The 20,114-nt window shown below is 73.8% G+C and overlaps 3 protein-coding genes across 4 annotated transcripts; 1 reads left to right on the top strand and 2 right to left on the bottom strand.

The window, feature by feature from the left end:
- Window positions 1-165: 165 nt before the first annotated feature.
- On the top strand, window positions 166-4,172 carry CDK5 (cyclin dependent kinase 5). 2 transcript variants are annotated; one of them, XM_082044954.1, is made up of 12 exons: window positions 166-262; window positions 354-442; window positions 690-757; window positions 861-921; window positions 1,737-1,793; window positions 1,901-1,996; window positions 2,303-2,377; window positions 2,450-2,546; window positions 2,770-2,839; window positions 2,935-2,995; window positions 3,062-3,142; window positions 3,656-4,172. In XM_082044954.1, exons 1-12 carry the CDS (start codon window positions 226-228, stop codon window positions 3,740-3,742), a joined length of 879 nt encoding a protein of 292 aa, XP_081901080.1. In that variant the 5' UTR covers window positions 166-225; the 3' UTR covers window positions 3,743-4,172. The 2 variants fall into 2 exon arrangements, with proteins under 2 accessions (XP_081901080.1, XP_081901079.1); XM_082044953.1 differs by having other exon boundaries at window positions 1,882-1,996.
- Window positions 4,173-4,292: 120 nt separating this feature from the next.
- On the bottom strand, window positions 4,293-14,608 carry ASIC3 (acid sensing ion channel subunit 3; the record flags this gene model as incomplete). Its single annotated transcript, XM_082044952.1, has 11 exons — window positions 4,293-4,603; window positions 4,928-4,980; window positions 5,165-5,236; window positions 5,329-5,408; window positions 5,477-5,568; window positions 5,986-6,139; window positions 6,617-6,673; window positions 6,809-6,959; window positions 8,369-8,496; window positions 8,564-8,714; window positions 14,054-14,608. The coding sequence occupies 11 exons, from the start codon at window positions 14,606-14,608 to the stop codon at window positions 4,528-4,530; spliced, it is 1,569 nt and encodes a 522-aa protein (XP_081901078.1). The 3' UTR covers window positions 4,293-4,527.
- An 846-nt stretch (window positions 14,609-15,454) lies between these two features.
- On the bottom strand, window positions 15,455-20,039 carry ABCB8 (ATP binding cassette subfamily B member 8). Its single transcript, XM_082044517.1, is given in 17 exon segments — window positions 15,455-15,614; window positions 15,695-15,945; window positions 16,427-16,574; window positions 16,727-16,860; window positions 17,157-17,251; window positions 17,358-17,494; window positions 17,583-17,616; window positions 17,717-17,822; window positions 17,918-18,015; window positions 18,083-18,168; window positions 18,259-18,420; window positions 18,494-18,599; window positions 18,676-18,770; window positions 18,847-19,002; window positions 19,087-19,187; window positions 19,190-19,371; window positions 19,918-20,039. Coding segments are annotated over 17 exon segments (2,067 nt in total). The 5' UTR covers window positions 20,013-20,039; the 3' UTR covers window positions 15,455-15,533.
- Between the last annotated feature and the right edge of the window lie 75 nt (window positions 20,040-20,114).

The raw sequence follows: 20,114 nt of genomic DNA, 5'->3' as shown, positions 1-20,114 counted from the left end.
GCCTCGCCAGGAGGTGTGGCAGCAGGGGCGGGGCGGCCGCGGGGGCTGCCGGGAAGAGTGGCGGAAGGGGCGTGGCCGGCGTGGGGGCTCCCCGGGAGGTGTGGCATCGGGGGCCGGGGCGGCGCGGGGGCTGCCGGGAGGTGTGGCGGAAGGGGCGTGGCCGGCGCGGGGGCTGCCGGGAGGTGTGGCGGCGGGGCCGGGGCGGCGGGGCCGGAGCGGAGCGCGATGCAGAAATACGAGAAGCTGGAGAAGATCGGGGAAGGTGCGGCCGGGCCGGCCGGGGCCGCGCGGGGGAGCGGGCGGGGCCGGTACCGGGGGCGGGGCCCGGCGCGCGGTGACCCCGCTGCTCGCAGGTACCTACGGGACCGTGTTCAAGGCCAAGAACCGGGAGACGCACGAGATCGTGGCGCTGAAGCGGGTGCGGCTGGACGACGATGACGAGGTGAGGGGGCGGGTCCGGCCGTGCCGCTGCCGGGGCCGCTGCCGGGGCCGCCGCTGGGGCCGCCGCTGGGGCCGCCGCCGGTGCCGCTCCCGGGGCCGCTCCCGGGGCCGCTCCCGGGGCCGCTCCCGGGGCCGCTCCCGGTGCCGCTCCCGGGGCCGCTCCCGGGGCCGCTCCCGGGGCCGCTCCCGGGGCCGCCGCCGGTGCCGCTCCCCGCGCCCGGCCCGGCCCCAGCCCCGTCCGTCCGCAGGGCGTGCCCAGCTCGGCGCTGCGGGAGATCTGCCTGCTCAAGGAGCTGAAGCACAAGAACATCGTCAGGCAAGGGGGTCGGGAGCTGCCCCCCCGGTTCCGTCCCCCCTCCCGGGGCTGCTGTCACCCCGGGGCTCGGCCGGGGCCTCAGGGTCCCCTGTCCCCCCTGCAGGCTCCATGACGTCCTGCACAGCGACAAGAAGCTGACCCTGGTCTTCGAGTTCTGCGACCAGGTGAGGGACAGCACCGGCACAGCACCGGGGCAGCACCGGGGCAGTGCCAGGAGAACACCGGGGCAGTGCCAGGAGAGCACTGGGGCAGTGTCAGGAGGGCACCGGGGCAGTGCCAGGAGAGCACTGGGGCAGCACCTGGGCAGTGCCAGGAGAGCACCGGGGCAGTGCCAGGAGAGCACCGGGGCAGTGCCAGGAGAGCACCGGGGCAGCACCGGGGCAGTGCCAGGAGAGTGCCGGGACAGCGCCAGGGCAGCACCGGGGCAGTGCCAGGAGAGCACCGGGGCAGCACCGGGGCAGTGCCAGGAGAGCACCAGGGCAGCACTGGGGCAGTGCCAGGAGAGCACTGGGGCAGCACCTGGGCAGTGCCAGGAGAGCACCGGGGCAGTGCCAGGAGAGCACCGGGGCAGCACCGGGGCAGTGCCAGGAGAGTGCCGGGACAGCGCCAGGGCAGCACCGGGGCAGTGCCAGGAGAGCACCGGGGCAGCACCGGGGCAGTGCCAGGAGAGCACTGGGGCAGCACCCGGGCAGTGCCAGGAGGGCACCGGGGCAGCACTGGGGCAGTGCCAGGAGGGCACCGGGGCAGCACCGGGGCAGTGCCAGGAGGGCACCGGGGCAGTGCCAGGAGAGCACCGGGGCAGCACCCGGGCAGTGCCAGGAGGGCACCGGGGCAGCACTGGGGCAGTGCCAGGAGAGCGCCGGGGCAGTGCCAGGAGAGCACCAGGGCAGCACCGGGGCAGTGCCAGGAGGGCACCGGGGCAGTGCCAGGGCTGGGGTCAGCACTGCCGCCCCTGACACGACCCCCGTCACGTTCCCAGGACCTGAAGAAGTACTTCGACAGCTGCAACGGGGACCTGGACCCAGAGATCGTCAAGGTGCGTCTGGGGGAGCCGGTGCCCGTGCTGGCTGCAGCACCGCGACCCGTGGTGAGAGCCGCCGCGGGGCAGGCGTGCCCCGCTGCAGCCCGCGCTCTCCTCCGCAGTCCTTCATGTACCAGCTGCTGAAGGGCCTCGCGTTCTGCCACAGCCGCAACGTCCTGCACCGCGACCTCAAACCCCAGAACCTGCTCATCAACCGGGTGACGCCGGGGCTGGGGGTGACACGGGGCTGGGGGTGACACGGGGCTGCCGGTGATGCCGGTGACACCGGGGCTGGGGGTGATGCTGGGGCTGGGGGTGACACCAGGGCTGGGGGTGACGCCGGGGCTTCGTGCTGCGTCCTGCCGCAGCCAGGCGAGAGCAGCACCAGCTGTCCCCAGCACATGTCTCCAGCTCTCCCAGCTCTTCTGGGAAAGGTTCAGGGCTCGGAGCAGCGGCCGCTGGCCCGAAATGAGGGGTGGGCAGCGGGACCCCGCCAGGTGCTGCTGACACGGGTTTCCCTGCAGAACGGGGAGCTCAAACTGGCCGACTTCGGGCTGGCCCGCGCCTTCGGCATCCCCGTGCGCTGCTACTCTGCGGAGGTGAGCGGGGGCGGCTCCGGGGGGCTCGGCCGCCCGGCCCCCAGCCCCTGAGCGTTCCCCGGCCCCCCGCAGGTCGTCACGCTGTGGTACCGGCCCCCGGACGTGCTGTTTGGCGCCAAGCTCTACTCCACCTCCATCGACATGTGGTCGGCCGGCTGCATCTTCGCAGGTGCTGCGGCGGGGGCTGCGGCGGGGGCTGCGGCGCGGGGGCTGCGGCGGGGGGCTGCGGCGCGGGGGCTGCGGCGGGGGGCTGCGGCGGGGGCTGCAGCGGGGGCTGCGGCGGGGGGCAGCGGTGGGGGCTGTGGCGGGGGCTGCGGTGTGGGGGCTGCGGCGGGGGCTGCGGCGCAGGGGCTGCAGCGCTGGGGCCGGGGGCTCATCCCGCTCTCCCCTAGAACTGGCCAACGCGGGGCGGCCGCTGTTCCCGGGGAACGACGTGGACGACCAGCTGAAAAGGATTTTCCGATATCCTTCTGGTGCGGGGGCGGGAGGGGGGTCTGCCGGGGTCAGCGGGGCCGCTGGGTGACGGTGACTGCTGCGGTGGCCCTTGACGTCCCCACGCTGCTGGGCACCCCCACGGAGGAGCAGTGGCCGGCCATGGCCAAGCTGCCCGACTACAAGGTGAGATAGGGGGGCCGGGGGGGCCGGGGTAGGGGGGGTGGCCGCAGCTCATCCGTGTGTCCCCAGCCCTACCCCATGTACCCGGCCACCACCTCCCTGGTCAACGTGGTGCCCAAGCTGAACGCGACTGGCCGGGACCTGCTGCAGGTGAGCGCCCTGCCCGTGTCCCCCTGCCCGTGTCCCCCTGCCCGTGTCCCCCTGTCCATCCCCCTCCCTGTGTCCCCCTCCCTGTGTCCCCCTCCCTGTGTCCCCCTCCCTGTGTCCCCCTGTCCATCCCGCTGCCCCTGTCCCCCTGTCCATCCCCGTGCCTGTGTCCCCCTCCCTGTGTCCCCTTGCCCGTGTTCCCCTGCCCCTCCTGCTGCCCATGTCCCCCTGGATGTGTCCCCCTGTCCATCCCCCTGCCCATGTCCCCCTGCCCACATTCTGGGGCTTCCCCAGGCAGATGAGGGGTTCTGGTTTCTCGAGGGGTTTTGGTTTGTCAGGGGTTTTGGTCTCTGGTTTTGGTTTCTCAGGGGTTTTAGTCTCTGGTTCTGGTTTCTCAAGGGGTTTTAGTTTCTCGGGGGGCTCTTCTGCTGCAGCGCCACACCTGCCTGGGGGTGTGTGTGGTGGGGGTTCCGTGTCTTGCTGCCCCAGCCTCATGTCCCGCCTCTCCCACCCCAGAACCTGCTCAAGTGCAACCCGGTGCAGCGCATCTCGGCGGAGGAGGCCCTGCAGCACCCCTACTTCACGGACTTCTGCCCCCCCTAGGCCCCCCGGCGCCGGCAGCTCGCGGGGGAGGGCACAGCCCCCATGGCGGGGGGGACAGGAGCGAGGTGCCAGCACCCCGGAACCGCAGCCCCTCCTCGCGTATTTATTAGGTTTTTAACCCAAGGCCGCCCGGTTCTGCCCCGGCTGCGGGGAACTGGCGTGGCCCCCCCGTCCCGACCCCTTCGCTCCGGGGCTGGCGGGGGCGCACGGACCCCCCAGGGCCGTGGTGCTGCTGGAGGGCCGGGACCCTCTGGGACCAGGTGTGGGGACCCCCACCCGCCTCTCCCTGCACCCCGGCCCCTTCCCAGCAGGGGAGGGGGTCCTGGGTGCCAGCTCCTGGGGGGGGCACCCCATTTATTTTCTACTGTGCTGCTGTTCGTGGGTGAACGTGCGTGTTTGTTACCTCCATAAAGAGCTTCCCCTCCCCAGCGCCGCCGCCTCCTTCCTGGGCACCAGCCCCCCCGCTGCTGCGTGTGACCCCCGGGGCGCCCCGCTCTGCACGGGAACCGGACCTGGGGCAGCTCTTTAATGGGGGGGCTGCAGCGGGTGGGAGTCGCATGTACAGCGCGGCGGGGGGGGCGCGGGCGCAAGCAGCACATGCAGGTACGGGGGAGCAGGGCCGGGGGGCCCTGCCGCCCCCAGCCCCCGCCGCCCCCTCGGGGTCCCAGCGGGGGCGCTCAGGGCCCGGGGCCAGCCCCGCAGCCCGGGGGTCCCCTGGTCCCGGGGCAGGGCGGGGGGCCCGGCCCCCCGGCCCGGCCCTCAGCAGGCGAACTCGGGGCCGGCGCCTACAGCCGGGTGACGAGGTAGCACGTTCGGGGCGAAGCCGAGACCGTCCGGGCAGCGCAGGGGGGGCCGGGCGCCCTGGGGACGGGGGGCGGTTGGGGGCGGCCGGGGGTGCAGCCGCCGTCCCTGCCCCCCGGCCACGCTGGGGGGCTCTGCCCCTGCCCCCGGGCCGCCCCCCGCCCTGCCCCCCCGCTCCGGGGGCAGCACGCAGGGCTGTCCCTGTCCCCCCTCCCCGAACGGCCCCGCGGTGTCCCTGGGGGGGCCCTGGGCGGGGGGCGCGGTGTGGGGGTGATGCATGAGGATGGGAGCGGAGGCGGGGGGCGCGGCGGGGATGATGCCGAGAGAAGCCGGGGATGCAGCGGGGGGGTCGGGGCGCTGCCCCCCGCAGGCCGGGGTGTCTACCTGGGCCCCGGCGGGAGCGGCCCCGCGGGGCTGCCCGGGGCCGCCGGGTGCTCCTGCAGGACGGACGGACGGACGGACAGAGCAGCAGGTGAGCGGCGGGTCCGAGCGGGAGATGGTGCCGGTCCGGCGGGGGGGGCCGAGCAGCAGATGGGTGGGATGAGGTGCGGGGCCCCCCCGTGCCGGCCGTGCCGGGGGAGGGGACGGGGCGGCCGGTGGCGGCCGGGGGGGGGCGGTTACCAGGGTGCTGCCGGCGCTCCTGGGGCTCCGCTTCTTCTCCTTGTAGAAGCTGAGGAGTTTGTCCCGGAACACCTGGGGGGGGCCGGGTCAGACCGGGGCCGGGGGGCCGGGTCAGACCGGGGCCGGGTCAGACCGGGGCCGGGGGGCGGGGGCCGGGCGCTCACCTCGTACAGGTAGTCGAAGATCTCCAGGATGGTGAGGAGGCTGGCGCCGATGAACAGCCCCATCTGCCCCCCGATGTCACCTGGGCGGGGGGGCGGCGTTAGAGGGGCGGCGCTAGAGGGGCTGCCCCCCCCGACCCCCCGCACTCACCCAGCAGCCCTGCCACCTCGTACGCCTTCTTCTGCTCGATCATCTCGTAGTTCAGCGCCTCGAAGAAGATGTCCAGGACCAGCACGTTGTCCCTGGGGAGGGGACAGGTGGACACAGCGTCAGGTGGCATCTCCAGCTGGGGGAGGCTGTGCCATGCCCTGGGGACAGATGGGACAGGGCGAGGGGGCTGCGCTGGGCTGGCACAAGGATGTACCGTGCCGTGCTGTGCCATACTGTGCCGTGCTGTGCCGTACCGTGCCTCGTTGTGCTGTACTATGCCATGCCATGCAATGCCATGCTATATTGTGCCCCACTGTGCTGGGCCATGCTGTACCGTGCTGCGCTGTGCGGTTTTCCCTGCACCGGGGCAGGTCTGCACAGGGCAGTCAGCGCTGTGCCAGTTCAGCTGTGCTGGGGGGTGCTGTGCGGCTGTGCCATGTCACATGTGCCACGTCACACCGGCACACGGCCGTGCACCGGCAGCGCCGCGGGCGCGCGGCGGCACTCACGCGATGTACTGCTCCGTCTTGTTGAACTTCTTGGCCAGGTAGCGCGCGGAGGCCTTGCTGGGGATCTTCACCATGGAGAGCTCTTTGCCGTAGCGCACCATGGCGCAGGGCGTGCGGCAGGCGCAGTACTCGCTGTCCTTCTTCACCAGGAAGTCTGGGGGGGCACGGGCGGGATGGGGACCACGGGGACCGAGCGGCTGTGACCCCCGCCCGCGCGGGGGACCGGGCTGCCCCCAGGACGGGGCCCAGGCCCTGGCCAAAGCCGGGCAGAGCGATGGCAGCAGTTGGCGGGTACCGACAGCACAGGCTGAGTGTGCCACAGCCACTGCCACCAGCACGCGAGGGGGGAGCCCAGACCTGCTTGTCTGGGGTCTGAGCAGGCAGGGACAGCAGTGACCCCCCCGCCATGACGAGGGCATGGGGACACCACTCCACGGGCACAGCGGTGGAGTCAGGGGGACGAAGGGGTCCCAGTGGAAAATCTGGGGGCGTCTGGGGATGGTGGTTCCTGAGGTGAGACCCTGGGCTGGGCTGGGGATGCCAGAGGAGGGGGCGATAGCAGGGGAGATGGTGGGGGGGACGGTGGAGGCGATGGTGGGGGCGATATGGGGGGGGCTGCCCCGGTACGTACCCAGCGCAGGATCGGCGCACTCCTTGTACTGCTCCGGGGTGCAGACGTTGGCGTTGCCTGCGGGGGAGGTGGCAATGGCAGGAGGGTCCCCCCCCGCCCCATCCCCTGTCCCTGTCCCCCGTCCCCTGTCCCTGTCCCCGTCTCCTGTCCCCCGTCTCCTGTCCCCCGTCTCCTGTCCCCGTCCCAGCTCACCGGGCATGTGCACCATGCGGCAGTTGCAGTTCTCGGCCAGGTAGCGGGTCTCGCAGTCCAGGCGGCAGGCGGTGATGCTGTAGTTGGTGAAGAAGTCGGACTCGATGGGGGTGGCCTTGCAGTCCCCCCAGGGCGGGGGCAGGTACACCAGCTGCCGCGCTGGCTTAAGGAAAACACCGGCCCCGGGGTCTCCCGCGGCCCGCGCCGCCTGCCCCGCACACCGCCTGCCCCCCCACACCGCCTGCCCCCCCCCACCGCCTGCCCCCCCCCACCGCCTGTCCCGCACACCGCCTGTCCCCCCCACACCGCTTGCCCCCCCACACCGCCTGCCCCCCCACACCGCCTGCCCCGCACACCGCCTGCCCCCCACACCGCCTGCCCCCCCACACCGCCTGCCCCCCCACACCGCCTGCCCCCCCCCACCGCCTGTCCCGCACACACCGCCTGCCCCCCCACACCGCCTGCCCCCCCACACCGCCTGCCCCCCCACACCGCCTGCCCCGCACACCGCCTGCCCCCCACACCGCCTGCCCCCCCACACCGCCTGCCCCCCCCCACCGCCTGCCCCCCCCCACCGCCTGTCCCGCACACCGCCTGTCCCCCCCACACCGCTTGCCCCCCCACACCGCCTGTCCCGCACACCGCCTGTCCCACACACCGCCTGTCCCCCCCACACCGCCTGCCCCCCCACACCGCCTGCCCCGCACACACCGCCTGCCCCCCCACACCGCCTGCCCCGCACACACCGCCTGCCCCCCCACACCGCCTGCCCCCCCACACCGCCTGCCCCCGCACACCGCCTGCCCCGCACACCGCCTGCCCCCCACACCGCCTGCCCCCCCCCACCGCCTGCCCCCCACACCGCCTGTCCCCCCAACACCGCCTGCCCCGCACACCGCCTGCCCCGCACACCGCCTGCCCCGCACACCGCCTGTCCCCCCGCACACCGCCTGCCCCGCACACACCGCCTGCCCCCGCACACCGCCTGCCCCCGCACACCGCGGCCCTCGGGCAGAGCTCGCCCTGCGGGGCTGCGGGTCACAGCACCCTGCAGACCCCCGCTCCCAGCCCGGCCCCTCCTCGCCGGGCAGCAGGCCGGGTGTCGGGGCTGCTGTCCCCCCCGCCGGTGGGACGGGGCGGGCACGGGCACCTCGGGGCGGCTGCGGGCTGTGGTGCGGGGAGCTGCGGAGGGAGCGGGGGGACAAGGGCCACGCTGCCGCTGCCACCGCCCGCGCCGCGACCGCCGGCGCACATGGCGACGCCCACTCGAGACACCTAAATTTAGGTGACCGGCTGCGCCGGCTGGTGCCGCCCCGGCCCACGGGCTGTTCGGCGGGGGCCGGGGGCGCTGCCGCAGCCGGTGCCCGCCGCGGGACCGAGCGGCGCCGGGGCGGTGCTGCCCACGCCGCGCGCGCTGCTCCCGGTGGCGGCGGCGGAGCTGCTGCACCGGTGGTGCGGGACCGGCCCGGCCCGGCCCGGGGTGTCCCCGGGGGGCTGCGGCTGCGGCGGGGCTGCCCGAGCCCGGGGCGCTGTGTCCCCGCCGGGGGTGCGGCCGGATACCCGCTGCTGCTGGCACGACACGAAGGTCTGGAAGCCGGGGGCCACGCCAAAGCCCAGCTGGTCGATGAAGGGGGGCTCGTCCTGGCTGTGGATTTGCACCTTCACCCCCGCCTCGTACGAGGTCTCGTCTGCAAGGCAGGGAGGGGGTCGGGGCGGAGCTGCAGCCGTGCGGGGCGCGGGGGGGGCGGCGCTCACCCGTGTCCCCCCAGACGGGCAGGTACTCCTCCTGCTGCACGTTGAGCATCAGCTCCAGGCCGTTCCCCGCGCCGCCCTGCAGCGTGGTCAGCACCTCCCGGCCCGGCCCCCCCGGGTTGAACGTGTAGCACTTGCCCAGGCGGGTGAAGATCTGCGGGGACAGGCCGGGACCCTCAGCGCCCGCCACGGGGGGACACGGGGGACGGCGGCGTTCGGGTGCTGGGGGCCGGGAGCTGGGCCCCCCCGACCTGCACCCACCGAGCAGGGATGGGGGGCAGCGCCCAGGGACCCCACAGGACCCAGCGCAGGATCCCAGTGCCCCAGTGCAGGATCCCAGCAACCCCCAGTGCAAGATCCAAGCATCCCACAGGACCCAGTGCAGGATCCCAGTGCCCCCAGCACAGGATTGCATCATCCCTGGTGCAGGATCTTTGTGCCTGCGGTGCCAGATCCCAGTGCTGCACGGTGCCCCAGTGTCAGATCCCAGTGACCCACACTGTCGCGGTGCCAGATCCCAGTGCCCCACACCATCCCAGTGCCAGATCCCAGTGCCCCACCAGTCTGCACCCAGGGCGGGGGCTGGTGCACCCACCCCTTCCCCTTCGAGGCCAGCGTGGGGCTGCGGATGGGGCCGTGGGGCAGCTGCTGCTGTCCCCGCCCCAGCGTGGTGTCCTCGGCTCTGTGGGACCCCCGCCCCATGTCCTGCCCCACGTCCCGCTGGCCGGGGCCCCAGAGGCCACTGCAGCAGAGGGACAGTTGGTCCCCAGCCCTGGCCAGGTGGGATGTGCAACCTTGTCCCCAGGGAGGTGCCACGGCCCCCCCCCGCCCAGGGCTGACCCCCCTCTTCCCACAGCCCCCAGCACACAGAAAGACCCACCAGCCTCTTCACAGTGACCCTGCAGCTACAGCCCCACGTCCCACCATGACCTCCACCCTCATCACACTGCCCCACGGCCACGTGGGTGTGGGGTGGGCAAGGGAGCCTTCCTGGGGCTTCACCGAGTGCATGGGGCTGGGGACAGCGGGGTGGGCAGGCACTGTGCCCCCCACCCGCCATCACCCCTGCTGACTGCCCCACGGCCTGTGCACCCCATCACCCCCCAGCCTGCGCATCCCCCATCACCCCACAGCCTGCACCAATCACCCCACAGCCTGCACCAATCACCCCACAGCCTGTGCACCCCATCACTTCACAGCCTGTGCAACCCCCATCACCCCACAGCCTGCACCAATCACCCCACAGCCTGTGCACCCCATCACCGGACAGCCTGTGCAACCCCCATCGCCCCACAGCCTGTGCAACCCCCATCACCCCACAGCCTGTGCACCCCATCACCCCACAGCCTGTGCAACCCCCATCACCCCACAGCCTGTGCACCCCATCACCGGACAGCCTGTGCAACCCCCATCACCCCACAGCCTGTGCACCCCATCACCCCACAGCCTGTGCAACCCCCATCACCCCACAGCCTGTGCACCCCATCACCCCACAGCCTGTGCAACCCCCATCACCCCACAGCCTGTGCACCCCATCACCCCACAGCCTGTGCAACCCCCATCACCCCACAGCCTGTGCATCCCCCATCACCCCACAGCCTGTGCATCCCCCATCACCCCACAATCTGCAGCCCGTGACCCCAAAACCTGCCCAGCCCTGGGGGCGCTGCCCAAGCCGTGCCCAGGGCAGAGCCCGTCAGGGCTGGGGATGCTGTGGTCCTGCCCGGTGCAGACCCGGCCGTGGCTGTGACTGTGGCCGTGACAGTGGCCATGGCTGTGACCGTGGCCATGACTGTGACCGTTGACAGTGACCGTGGCCGTGACTGTGACCGTGACCGTGGCCGTGGCCGTGACTGTGACCGTGGCCGTGACTGTGACCGTGGCCGTGGCTGTGACCGTGACCGTGGCCGTGGCCGTGACTGTGACCGTGGCCGTGACAGTGACTGTGGCCGTGGCGCTGGCACTCACGGCAGTGCGGTTCTCGGGGCCGTGGTGCGGGCCGCGGCAGCGCAGCAGCAGCTGGCGGGTGCGGTGCCCGGTGCGTGGGCAGGAGGCGCCCAGGTCGCAGCTCTTGCTGGGGAAGAAGCCGGCGAGGTCGGGGGCTGCCCCAGCGCCCACGGTACCGCGGCAGGCCCTCGGTGCCCACGGCCAGCAGCTGCCGGCCCAGCCAGAGCAGGTCACCGGGTGAGCTGGGAGCGCCGGGCGCGGCTGCCGTTGCAGGCGGGGAGGCGAGGACGCGGCTCTCGCCTCATCCAGCGCGGCCATGCAGGGTGCGCGGTGCAGAGCCGGCCCCATGGCCCGTCTGCAGCAGGAGGGCGCTGGCAAGGCCGGGGAGGCTCCGGCCCGGAGCAGGTGGTGCCGTGTGGGCGCCCCGGGCGCGAAGACGCGGCCCAGCCCGTGCGGGGCGCGGGAGCGGGCAAAGGTCGCCAGCCCAGTCACCCCTGTGTCCCCGTGCCCGGCCCTGGTGGCCATGGTGGCCCATCCTGCCCGGCGCTGCCGCGGCTCTGCGGGGGATTGGGTTTCAGCACAGCGCCGGGGGGACGTGGGGACACAGCGTGGAGAGCACAAACCGTGCCGGGGAGCAGCGCTTGGCTGAGCCGCGGTGGCAGAGGCCGTTGCCCTCACTGGGACCAGCGCCCAGGGCAGAGACCCTGCCCAGCCCCTTCCTGAGGGACCCTGAGCTGAACAACCCTGCGCCACCCCAGAGCCCCCCAGCCCCTTCCCCACCCGGTATGTGGCCCCTTCCACCCCCAGCCCAGAGCAGCTCCACGGCCCCCCTGCCCCTGGGCAACCCCCTGTGTCCCAGGGCCCCTCACCCCACGGCGGGGCTGCCCTGGGGCACAGGAGAAGGGGCGGCAGCAGCTGCACCCACGACCCCCAGTCCTGTCACTGACCCATGGCCCAGGGGTTCACGAGCACCCCCTGGGGGAGGCCCCTTCCCGCTGTGGGCTGTGTCCCCTGGGGGGGTTCCCCGCATCCCACCCCATGGGGGGAGGGGGTGCTGCTGTGGCAACGGGCTGCTCCCAAAGAGGGGACCAGTCACCATGGCAACACGCTGCCCAAGGAGGAAGGGGGGGCGGCTGCCATGGCAACGGCTGCCCGGCGCAGGGATGCGCTGGGGCTGGCAGCTGGGGGGACTGGGATGGGGACAGGGACACAGCCCCGGCCCTGCCGGCCCTCCTGCTCCCCACCACGGGTGACCCACCATTGGCCCCCATGGCCCTGCACCCCAGGGACCTGCTGTCCCCACAGCAGCACCCTCCTGTCCCTGTGCCCTGGGGACCGGCTGTCCCCAGGTACCTCCCGCCCCTGCACTCCCGGTGCGGGGCAGCCGGGGGGCACAGAGCCAGCCCGGACAGCCCTTGCTTTGGACACTCGCCACACGCCCAGGAGCGCGGGGCCGGGGCTCCGTGCACAGCCAGCCCCTCCACCCCAGGCACGGGCCGGCAGGCCCGCAGCCCCACGTGCGGACGGGACGCGGTGCGGGAGCCGCCGCTCTGCCGAGCCCCAGGGCAGAGGCTTGGAATCTGTGCCTAAGCCCGGTGTTAGCGCGGTATTTTTAGCCGGCAGAGTCGCGGCGGGCGCAGGCCGAGCGTGTGCCGGGGGCGGCCACGGCGGAGCAGGCAGAAGTTTCTCGCTGCCTGTTGGAGCCGAGGCGGCAGCGGGGCCGGTTGTACGGCACACGTGGGCACATGAACCGGGGGGCAGCGCAGCACGTGTGCCCCAAGACTGCGGGCACAGGAGCGGAGACAGGCACCGGCACAGCCCTGCACGCCGCTGGCACGCTGCTGGCACAGCGGGGCCGTGAGCCAGCGCCGTGCAGCGCGTCCTGCCGTGAGACCCGCGACCCTCCCGCCGCACATCCCAGCCCGTGGCAAACGGCGCAGGGGTCACGGAGCTGCCAAACCGACGCTTTCCCGCTGAGCTCCTGAAGAAAATTAATTTCATGCGCTAAGAGTGTTAAGCTGGTGGTAATTGCTGCTGTGACAGCGCGGCCGAGCCGGCGGCAACGGCGCCGGGGACTGAGCAGAGCCGTGCGCCGCGGGGACACCTGCCTGGCGCTGCCGAGCGCGCAGCTCCCCTGGCGCTGCCACAGCAGAAAGGACGTGCCCGTCCCTCCCGTGCCACCGTTCCTGCCCATCCTGCCTGTGCCATCACCCCTGCCCGTCCCCCCCGTGCCGCTGTCCCTGTCCGTGCCATCACCCCTGCCTGTCCCCGCCATGCCTCTGTCCTTGCCCGTGCCACTCTCCTTGCCCATCCTGCCCATGCGATCACCCCTGCCTGTCCCTCCCGTGCCACTGTCCCTGCCCGTCCTGCCCATGCCATCACCCCTGCCTGTCCCTCCCGTGCCACTGTCCCTGCCCGTCCTGCCCATGCCATCACCCCTGCCTGTCCCCCCCGTGCCACTGTCCCTGCCCGTCCTGCCCATGCCATCACCCCTGCCTGTCCCCCCCGTGCCACTGTCCCTGCCCGTCCTGCCCATGCCATCACCCCTGCCTGTCCCTCCCGTGCCACTGTCCCTGCCCGTCCTGCCCATGCCATCACCCCTGCCTGTCCCCCCCGTGCCACTGTCCCTGCCCGTCCTGCCCATGCCATCAGCCCTGCCCGTCCCTCCCGCAGGCGCTGCCACGGGCGGGTCCCGCAGGATGCGGCCCAGGCTGCCCACAGCCATGGTGTGCCTGGGGGACCCAAGCGCTGGGTCGGGGTCCCTGTGCCCCATGGGCAGTGACGCGTCCTCCCGCCACAGCCCTGCTCCCCCGCCCTGTCCCGGCAGCTGCCCGCACCCCGCGTGGCGCCGGGCTGATCCCGCAGCCGGGGGCCGCAGCTGGTCCGATGCACCCCGCTGGCACATCGCTGGGGCTTGGCGGGTGTGGGGGGAGCACAGCGGCCATTCCCGGGGTCGAGAGCAGAGCGGGTGCAGCAGTGGGGGGCGTTGGGGGCAGTGCCGGGGGCAGCACCGGGACCGGGCGCCCATGGGCTGTGGGGACGGCTGCGGCACAGGGACCCCCATGCTGGGCAGGTGTGCGGGGGAGCCGCGGGCATGGTGCGGAGCCTGGGTGCAAACACAGCCGGGGGGCGGCTGCTGGTGCCCGGCGGCATCTGGGGCTGGTGCAGGGAGAGCGGGGCCAGGGCCGTACCCCTGAGCACCCCGCGGCACCGGCGCCCGCGCGCGCTGGCGGAGCCGCCGGCCCGGCCCAGCATGGCTCCTGCTCGGCGCCGTTCCCAGCCGCCTGGCACCCCTGCCGCGAGCGCGGGGAGGGGGTCCGTGGCTGGCAGCTGCCGGCACAGCCGGGGCGCAGGGGCTGACGCGCTGTGACGGCTGCGGGGCAGGAGAGAGGGCTCAGCCAGCGCTGCCACGGCAGCCCCAGCACGCCGACGCCTGACCCCGGAGGGTCACCCACGTCCGTTCGCGGCCCCAGGGGACACGCGCCACCCCATCCCCACGGAGCCCTGTCCTCGAGGCGGGCGGCGTGCCGCGGGGCCGGCACTCACCACGGTGAAGTTGCGGGCGGTGCAGTTGGTGCCGCGGAAGGAGCACTGCAGCAGCATGTCGGCCAGGTCGTGGCCCGTGCGGTTGTAGAACTCGGCCATACTGAAGGGCTTCGCCTTGAAGTTCTTGAAGTTGGCCTTGTCGCGCAGCGCGGCCAGGACGTGCGGCTCGGCCAGCTGCGGGTTGCTGATCTCGTAGCGGTCGTTGAGCAGCGCCAGCAGCTCGCCCACGTGGTACATGTCGTTGCGGGTGATCTTGGAGAAGCGGAACTCGTTGAGGTTGCAGATGGTGATGGCCGGGAAGGTGAGGTTGTGGACGGCCACCTCGTCCAGCTTGGTGACGTGGGGGTAGGTGAGGAAGTAGGCGACGCGCTCGGCGCAGACCAGCAGCAGCAGCCCCAGCGAGCCCAGGAAGAAGCCGCCCCACAGCACGCGGCGCAGCGACACGGCCCCGTAGGCGAAGACGTGGCTGATGCCGTGCAGCGAGGAGCTGTGGGCGAAGGCCCGCAGGCTGGACAGCCCCTCGCCCTCCCCGCTGCCCTCCGAGCCCGTCCCCATCCTGCCGCCGGGACCCCCGCTCCCCTCAGCCCCCCTCCGCCCCCAAGTGTCCCTGGCCCATTGCTGCACCGGGCTCAGGCTGCTGCAGACAGGCAGGGCAGGCAGGGCAGGCAGGGAAGATGGGGCAAGCAGGGGAGATGATGGGGGCAAGCAGGGGAGATGATGGGGGCAAGCAGGGGAGATGATGGGGGCAAGCAGAGGAGATGATGGGGGCAAGCAGGGGAAGGCAGGAGCAAGCTGGGGAGGCAGGGGAAGGCAGGCAGGGGAAGGCAGGCAGGGGAGGGCAGGCAGGGGAGGGCAGGCAGGGGAGGGCAGGGCAGGACCGGCCGCTCCGCCCCCCGCGCCGCCGGTGCCGCGGAGCCGCCGCTCCCCGCAGCCCCGGCCCCGCAGCCCCGGCCCCGCTCCCGCCGCCGCGGCGCAGCCGCTGCCGCTCTGCGGCCGCCCCCGCCCCTCCCGCGGCCCCTCCCGCGGCTCCACCCGCCGCCGCCCCCACGCGGCCGGGGCTGCGGGACCCCAGGGCTGCGCTGGGCCCCCGCACCCGCGGCTGTAGAGCCGGGCCGGCCCGACACCCCGCCCGGGGCAGCGGCGGCGCCGGGGTTGGGGTTCGGGGGCAGAGAGCCCCGGGGGGTTCAGGCCAGCAGACCCCCAGCTCAAGCAGTGACGGTCCTGTATGCCCGAGGGTGACACCGGGGTCCCCCCACCCCGGGGACGACGCAGGGGTCCCGCATGCTGGGGTCACGCAGCAGTTCCCCCACCCCAGGAGGTGATGCAGGGGTTGGTCCTCCCCTCCAGGGGTAACACGGGGTCTCCTCATCCCAGGGACTGGCTTGGCCCCCCCCGCAGCACAGAGCAGAACCCCCACAGCCGCCTTCCAGCCCCGTTTATTGGGGAGCAGCAGCAGGGCACCCCTGGGGCTGCCCCCCGCTCAGGACTGGTCCTTGGTCTGCCGGCGGATGAGCTCAGCGTAGAGACCCCCCCGCCGCACCAGCTCCTCATGCGTCCCTGCCTGTGGGGACGGCAGAGGCGGTGTCACCCCGTCCCTGCCCACCCCCTGCCCGCCCCGCCCGCGCCCCCGGTGCCGCTCACCTCGGCCACCCGGCCCCGCGCCAGCACCACGATGAGGTCAGCCCCGCGGATGGTGCTGAGGCGGTGCGCGATGAGCAGCACGGTGCGGCCCGCGGCCGCGCGCTCCAGCGCCTCCTGCACCACCTTCTCCGACTGGGCGTCCAGCGCGCTGGTGGCCTCGTCCAGGATGAGGATGGCGGGGTCCTTCAGCAGGGCCCGGGCAATGGCGATGCGCTGCTTCTGACCCCCCGAGAGCGCCGTGCCACGCTCGCCTGACCGGGACCATGGCAGCGATGCTGGGGCTGCCCCAGCATGGGGAGACCCCCGGACAGAGACAGACCCCCCCACACTGCCCCCACACTGCCCCCCACACCGGAGCTAGGGGCCCCCGGGAACACCGGAGCCATGGACCCCCTGGGAACACCAGAGCCAGGAAGCCCCTGGGAACACCGGAGCCACAGAACCCCCAGTAATGCCAGAGCCAGGGAACCCCCCGAGGACGCCAGAGCCAGGGAACGCCCCAGGAATGCCACTGCTGAACTGTGTGGTTCCGGGGGGGAGCCTGGCACAGCCGCTGCTCCCTCCAGCGCAGCCTCGTGCCGGCAGTGACCGGCAGCCGGTGTGCGCAGGGGCACTCAGGCTGCCTTGGCTGGGGTCTTGCACCCATCTCCCTGGCCCGCGGGGGGCCGGGCTGGTTCAGGGGTGCCTGCCCACCCTGCCGTGCCGCTGCCGCAGCACACAGCCGGCACCTACCCACGACGGTGTCGTAGCCCTCGGGGAAGCTGCGGATGAAGCCGTCGGCGTTGGCGAGCTGGGCCGCAGCGTACACCTCGGCATCAGAGGCTCCAGGCTTCCCGAAGCGGATGTTCTCCATGATGGTTGTGCCAAAGAGCACCGGCTCCTGCGGCAGTGTCCGGCCCCTCAGCAGCAAGCCTGGACGGGGCCACCTCCCTGCCCGGCCCTGGGGCCCGCGGGGCTCCCCGTCCAGTGCCTGGGGGTGCACCCGCAGCTGCCCGGTGCCCCACGGCGGCCCTGCACCCGCGGCAGCCCCACCTGGCTGATGAAGCCGATGACCTGCCCTCGCAGCCACGAGGGGTCCAGGGAGGAGATGTCGCGGCCGTCCAGGGTGATGGTGCCCTGCGTGGGCTCGTAGAACCGCTCCAGCAGCGCCGCCACCGTCGACTTCCCTGCCGGGGGGAGCCCTCAGCCCCGCGGCACCGCCAGACCCCCGCACCGCGCCCCCAGCATCACGGGGAGCTGCTGGGCGGGCAGGAGGCGCAGAGGCCGGTTCCCAGTCCCTGGCACCCCCTGGGCTCATTGGGCAGAGGACTGGGGTGCAGGAGGATGCGCCCAGGGACCGGTGGGGGCAGAGCTGTGTCCCCAGGGCAGCGGGCTGGCTCTGCCACCCCCGGCCGGGACACAGCGCGCAGGGTGTCCCTGCCCTGGGGCACAGGGAGGGCTGGGGGTTCCGAGGGGCCGGTACCTCCTCCGGACGGTCCCACGATGGCCACGGTCTTGCAGGGGGGCAGCGTGAGGCTGAAGTCCCGCAGGACCAGGTAGCCGGGGCGGGTGGGGTAGCTGCGGGGAGAGGAGCTGGGGCTGTGGGGCACCGTGCCGGCCCCCAGCCCACAAGGGCAGCTTGGGGGGCCAGGCGGGGGGCAGGTGGGGGGCCGGGGCGGCTCACCTGAAGGAGACGCGGTGGAAGCAGATGTGGCCGAGCAGGGAGTGGCTGGGGATGGAGCCCCCGCCCCGCAGCGCCACGCTGGGCTCCAGCGTCAGCAGCTCGAACACGCGGGCGCCAGCGCTCAGACCCCGCACCACCTGCGCGGACAGCGGCACGAGCACCCCTGGGCTCTCCCAACCCTGCGCCCCAGCCCTGGGGGGCAGCAGGAGCCCCCGGCCCACCTACCTGCCCCAGCAGGATGGAGATGTTGGCCAAGGACCTGCCGGTGCAGAAGGGGAGAGGCTGAGCTCAGGCTGCGGCACACCACGGTGCCGGGGATGTGGGGTGCCGGGGGGCACCGTGCCAGGCCCCGCGCTCACCTTTGCACCGTCTGCGAGGCCACCAGGAAGGACATGAGGTCACCTGGCGAGAGCTCGTCCCCAGCCATCAGGGAGCCGCCCACGAAGATGGTCCCCAGGACGATGCCTGTGGGTGCGGGGTGGAGGTGGGACCAGGACACCCCACTATTGTGGGGTCCTGCCCCACAGCACCCCCAGGTCCCGCCCCACGGCACCACTCACCGTTGAGCGCCAGGTTGGAGAGCCCCTGGAAGGCGGCGATGCCGAGCCCCAGCCGCTCGCTCAGCCAGCCGGCGCGGTCCACCTCGGCACAGAACAGCCTGCGGCAGCGCGCGCTGGCACCCCGGCCCCGCCGCCCCGCCGGGCAAGAGCCCCCGCGCCCCTCACCCTGCCTGCCGGTCCTCCATGGCGAAGGCGCGCACCGTCCGCACATTGCCCAGCGCCTCGTCAGCCACCACGGTGGCCTTGGCCACCTGCGGGGAGAGGGACAGAGAGGGGGCCGGTGTGGGACACCCCCGTGGCGTCCCGGAGGGTGGCGGGGCCCGGGGGGTGAGCGGGGTTACCTGCTCCTGCGCCCGGCGGGAGAGGCTGCGCAGCGCGGCGCCGATGAGAGCCCCGGCGGCCACCAGCGCCGGCAGCGCCACGACCAGCAGCCCGGTCAGCTTGGGCGACAGCAGGTAGAGCGAGACGAAGCAGCCGGCGGTCTGGGTGCTGCTGCGCAGGCCCTGGGGGGGCAGCGGTGGGTGCTGGGGGCGGCGGGGGCCGGGGGGTCCCGGTGCCGCCGGCCGCGGGGCTCACCTGGGAGATGGCCAGCTTGAAGGAGGACTTGAACTCCTGGATGTCAGCCGTCAGCCGGTTCACCAGCTGCCCCGTCCGGTTGGCGTCGAAGAACGCCACGTCCTGCCTGCCGGGGAGCGGTGCTGGGCTGGGGACCCTGCGCCCGTCCCCACCCCGTCCCCGCGGCCCCCGGGATGTTTTACCGGAGCAGGTTGGTGAAGAGCGCCTTGCGCATGCTGCCCGCCACCTGCTCCCCGACGCGCGCCAGCAGCGCGATGTACCCGAACGTCAGCAGCCCCTGCGAGGGGACGGCTCAGGAGGGCGGAGGGGAGAGTCCCCAGGACCCCCACCCGGTGCAGGGTGCCAGCACCCACCTGCAGGCAGTAGACGGTGAGCAGGCGCAGAGCCGGGCGCCGGACCTCCTGCAAGTATCCGGTGACGGGGCCGCGGGCGCAGCGGGCCACCACGTTCACCAGCTGGCCCAGCAGCACCGGGATACGGACGTTGAGCAGGGCTGCGCCCAGCGCCAGCTGCGGGGACAGCGGGCGTCAGCGCGGTGGCACGGGGACCGCGGGGACCAGGGGGTCGGCGGCCACGCTCCCGGCCCCGCTCACCACCACGGCTGCCGAGAGCGCCAGGAGCTGGGGCCGCAGGAAGGTCCAGAACGCCGGCCAGTCGAAGGTGGGCTCCGGCCGGGGCTGCGCGGGCTCGGGGACAGCGGGGACGGGGACAGCGGGACGGCGGCCTCCTGGCAGCGCGCGGCTGTGCCCAGCAAGCCAAGTGCCACACAGCCCGCGGCCGGGCCAGCCAGGAGCAGGCAGCACCGGGCTGGCGGTGCAGGGCCGGGCGGCCGGGGAGGGGCGCTGCTGAGCCCCAGGCGCCCCCCCCCATACCTGAAACTGGGGAGAGGGGTGAGTGCAGGGCGCCCAAGCCGGGGCCGGCGCCGGGACGCTGGCACAGTCACCAAGGGCTGTCCCCGCAGGCACGGCCAGCCCGCCCGTGCCGCCCGGGGCTGTCCCGGGGCAGGGACACCCCTGTCCCCCCGTGGCGTTCCCGGTGTCCACGTTCCCGGGCTGTCCCCGGGCTGAGCGCCAGCACCCAGACCCCTCCGCTCTCCCCCGGCCCCCCAACCCCCGCACCAGCGGCCGGGACCCCACGGCTCCCGCTCCCACCCCCGCCCCGCTGCCCCGCGCTGTCCCCGCACCCCTGCACCCCACGGGAGCCCCGGCGCCCCCGCACCTTCCACCGCGCCGCCACTCCCGGGGTTTCCAAGTTCCCGGCTCCCCACACCGCACCCCCAGCCCCCCAGGAGTTGGGGAGTTCCCACCCCCACAAGGGACCCAGGACCGCGGGTCCCCCGTCCCTCCGGGGGAACGAAGAGCCGGGGCTCCCACACTCCAGGGGCGCAGGAGTTGGGGTTCCCCCGCCCGCGCCGTCCGCGGTACCTGCGCCCCGGGCCGAGGGGCGGCCGCAGCGCCGGGGGCACCGAGCGGAGCCCGGCCCGGGGGCTGAGCGTCCGCAGCAGCAGCGGCAGCAGCATGGCGGCACCGGGCACTGGGAACGGGGCGGGCGGGGGGCGGTGCCGGGGAACGGGGCGGGCGGGAGGCGGGCACCGGGGACGGGGCGGGCGGGGGGCGGCCCC

The sequence above is a fragment of the Streptopelia decaocto genome (genome assembly GCF_964273445.1).
Source record: "Streptopelia decaocto genome assembly, chromosome: 2".
NCBI classification, from domain to species: Eukaryota; Metazoa; Chordata; class Aves; order Columbiformes; family Columbidae; genus Streptopelia; species Streptopelia decaocto.
This window is presented reverse-complemented; position numbering and strand designations above follow the sequence as displayed.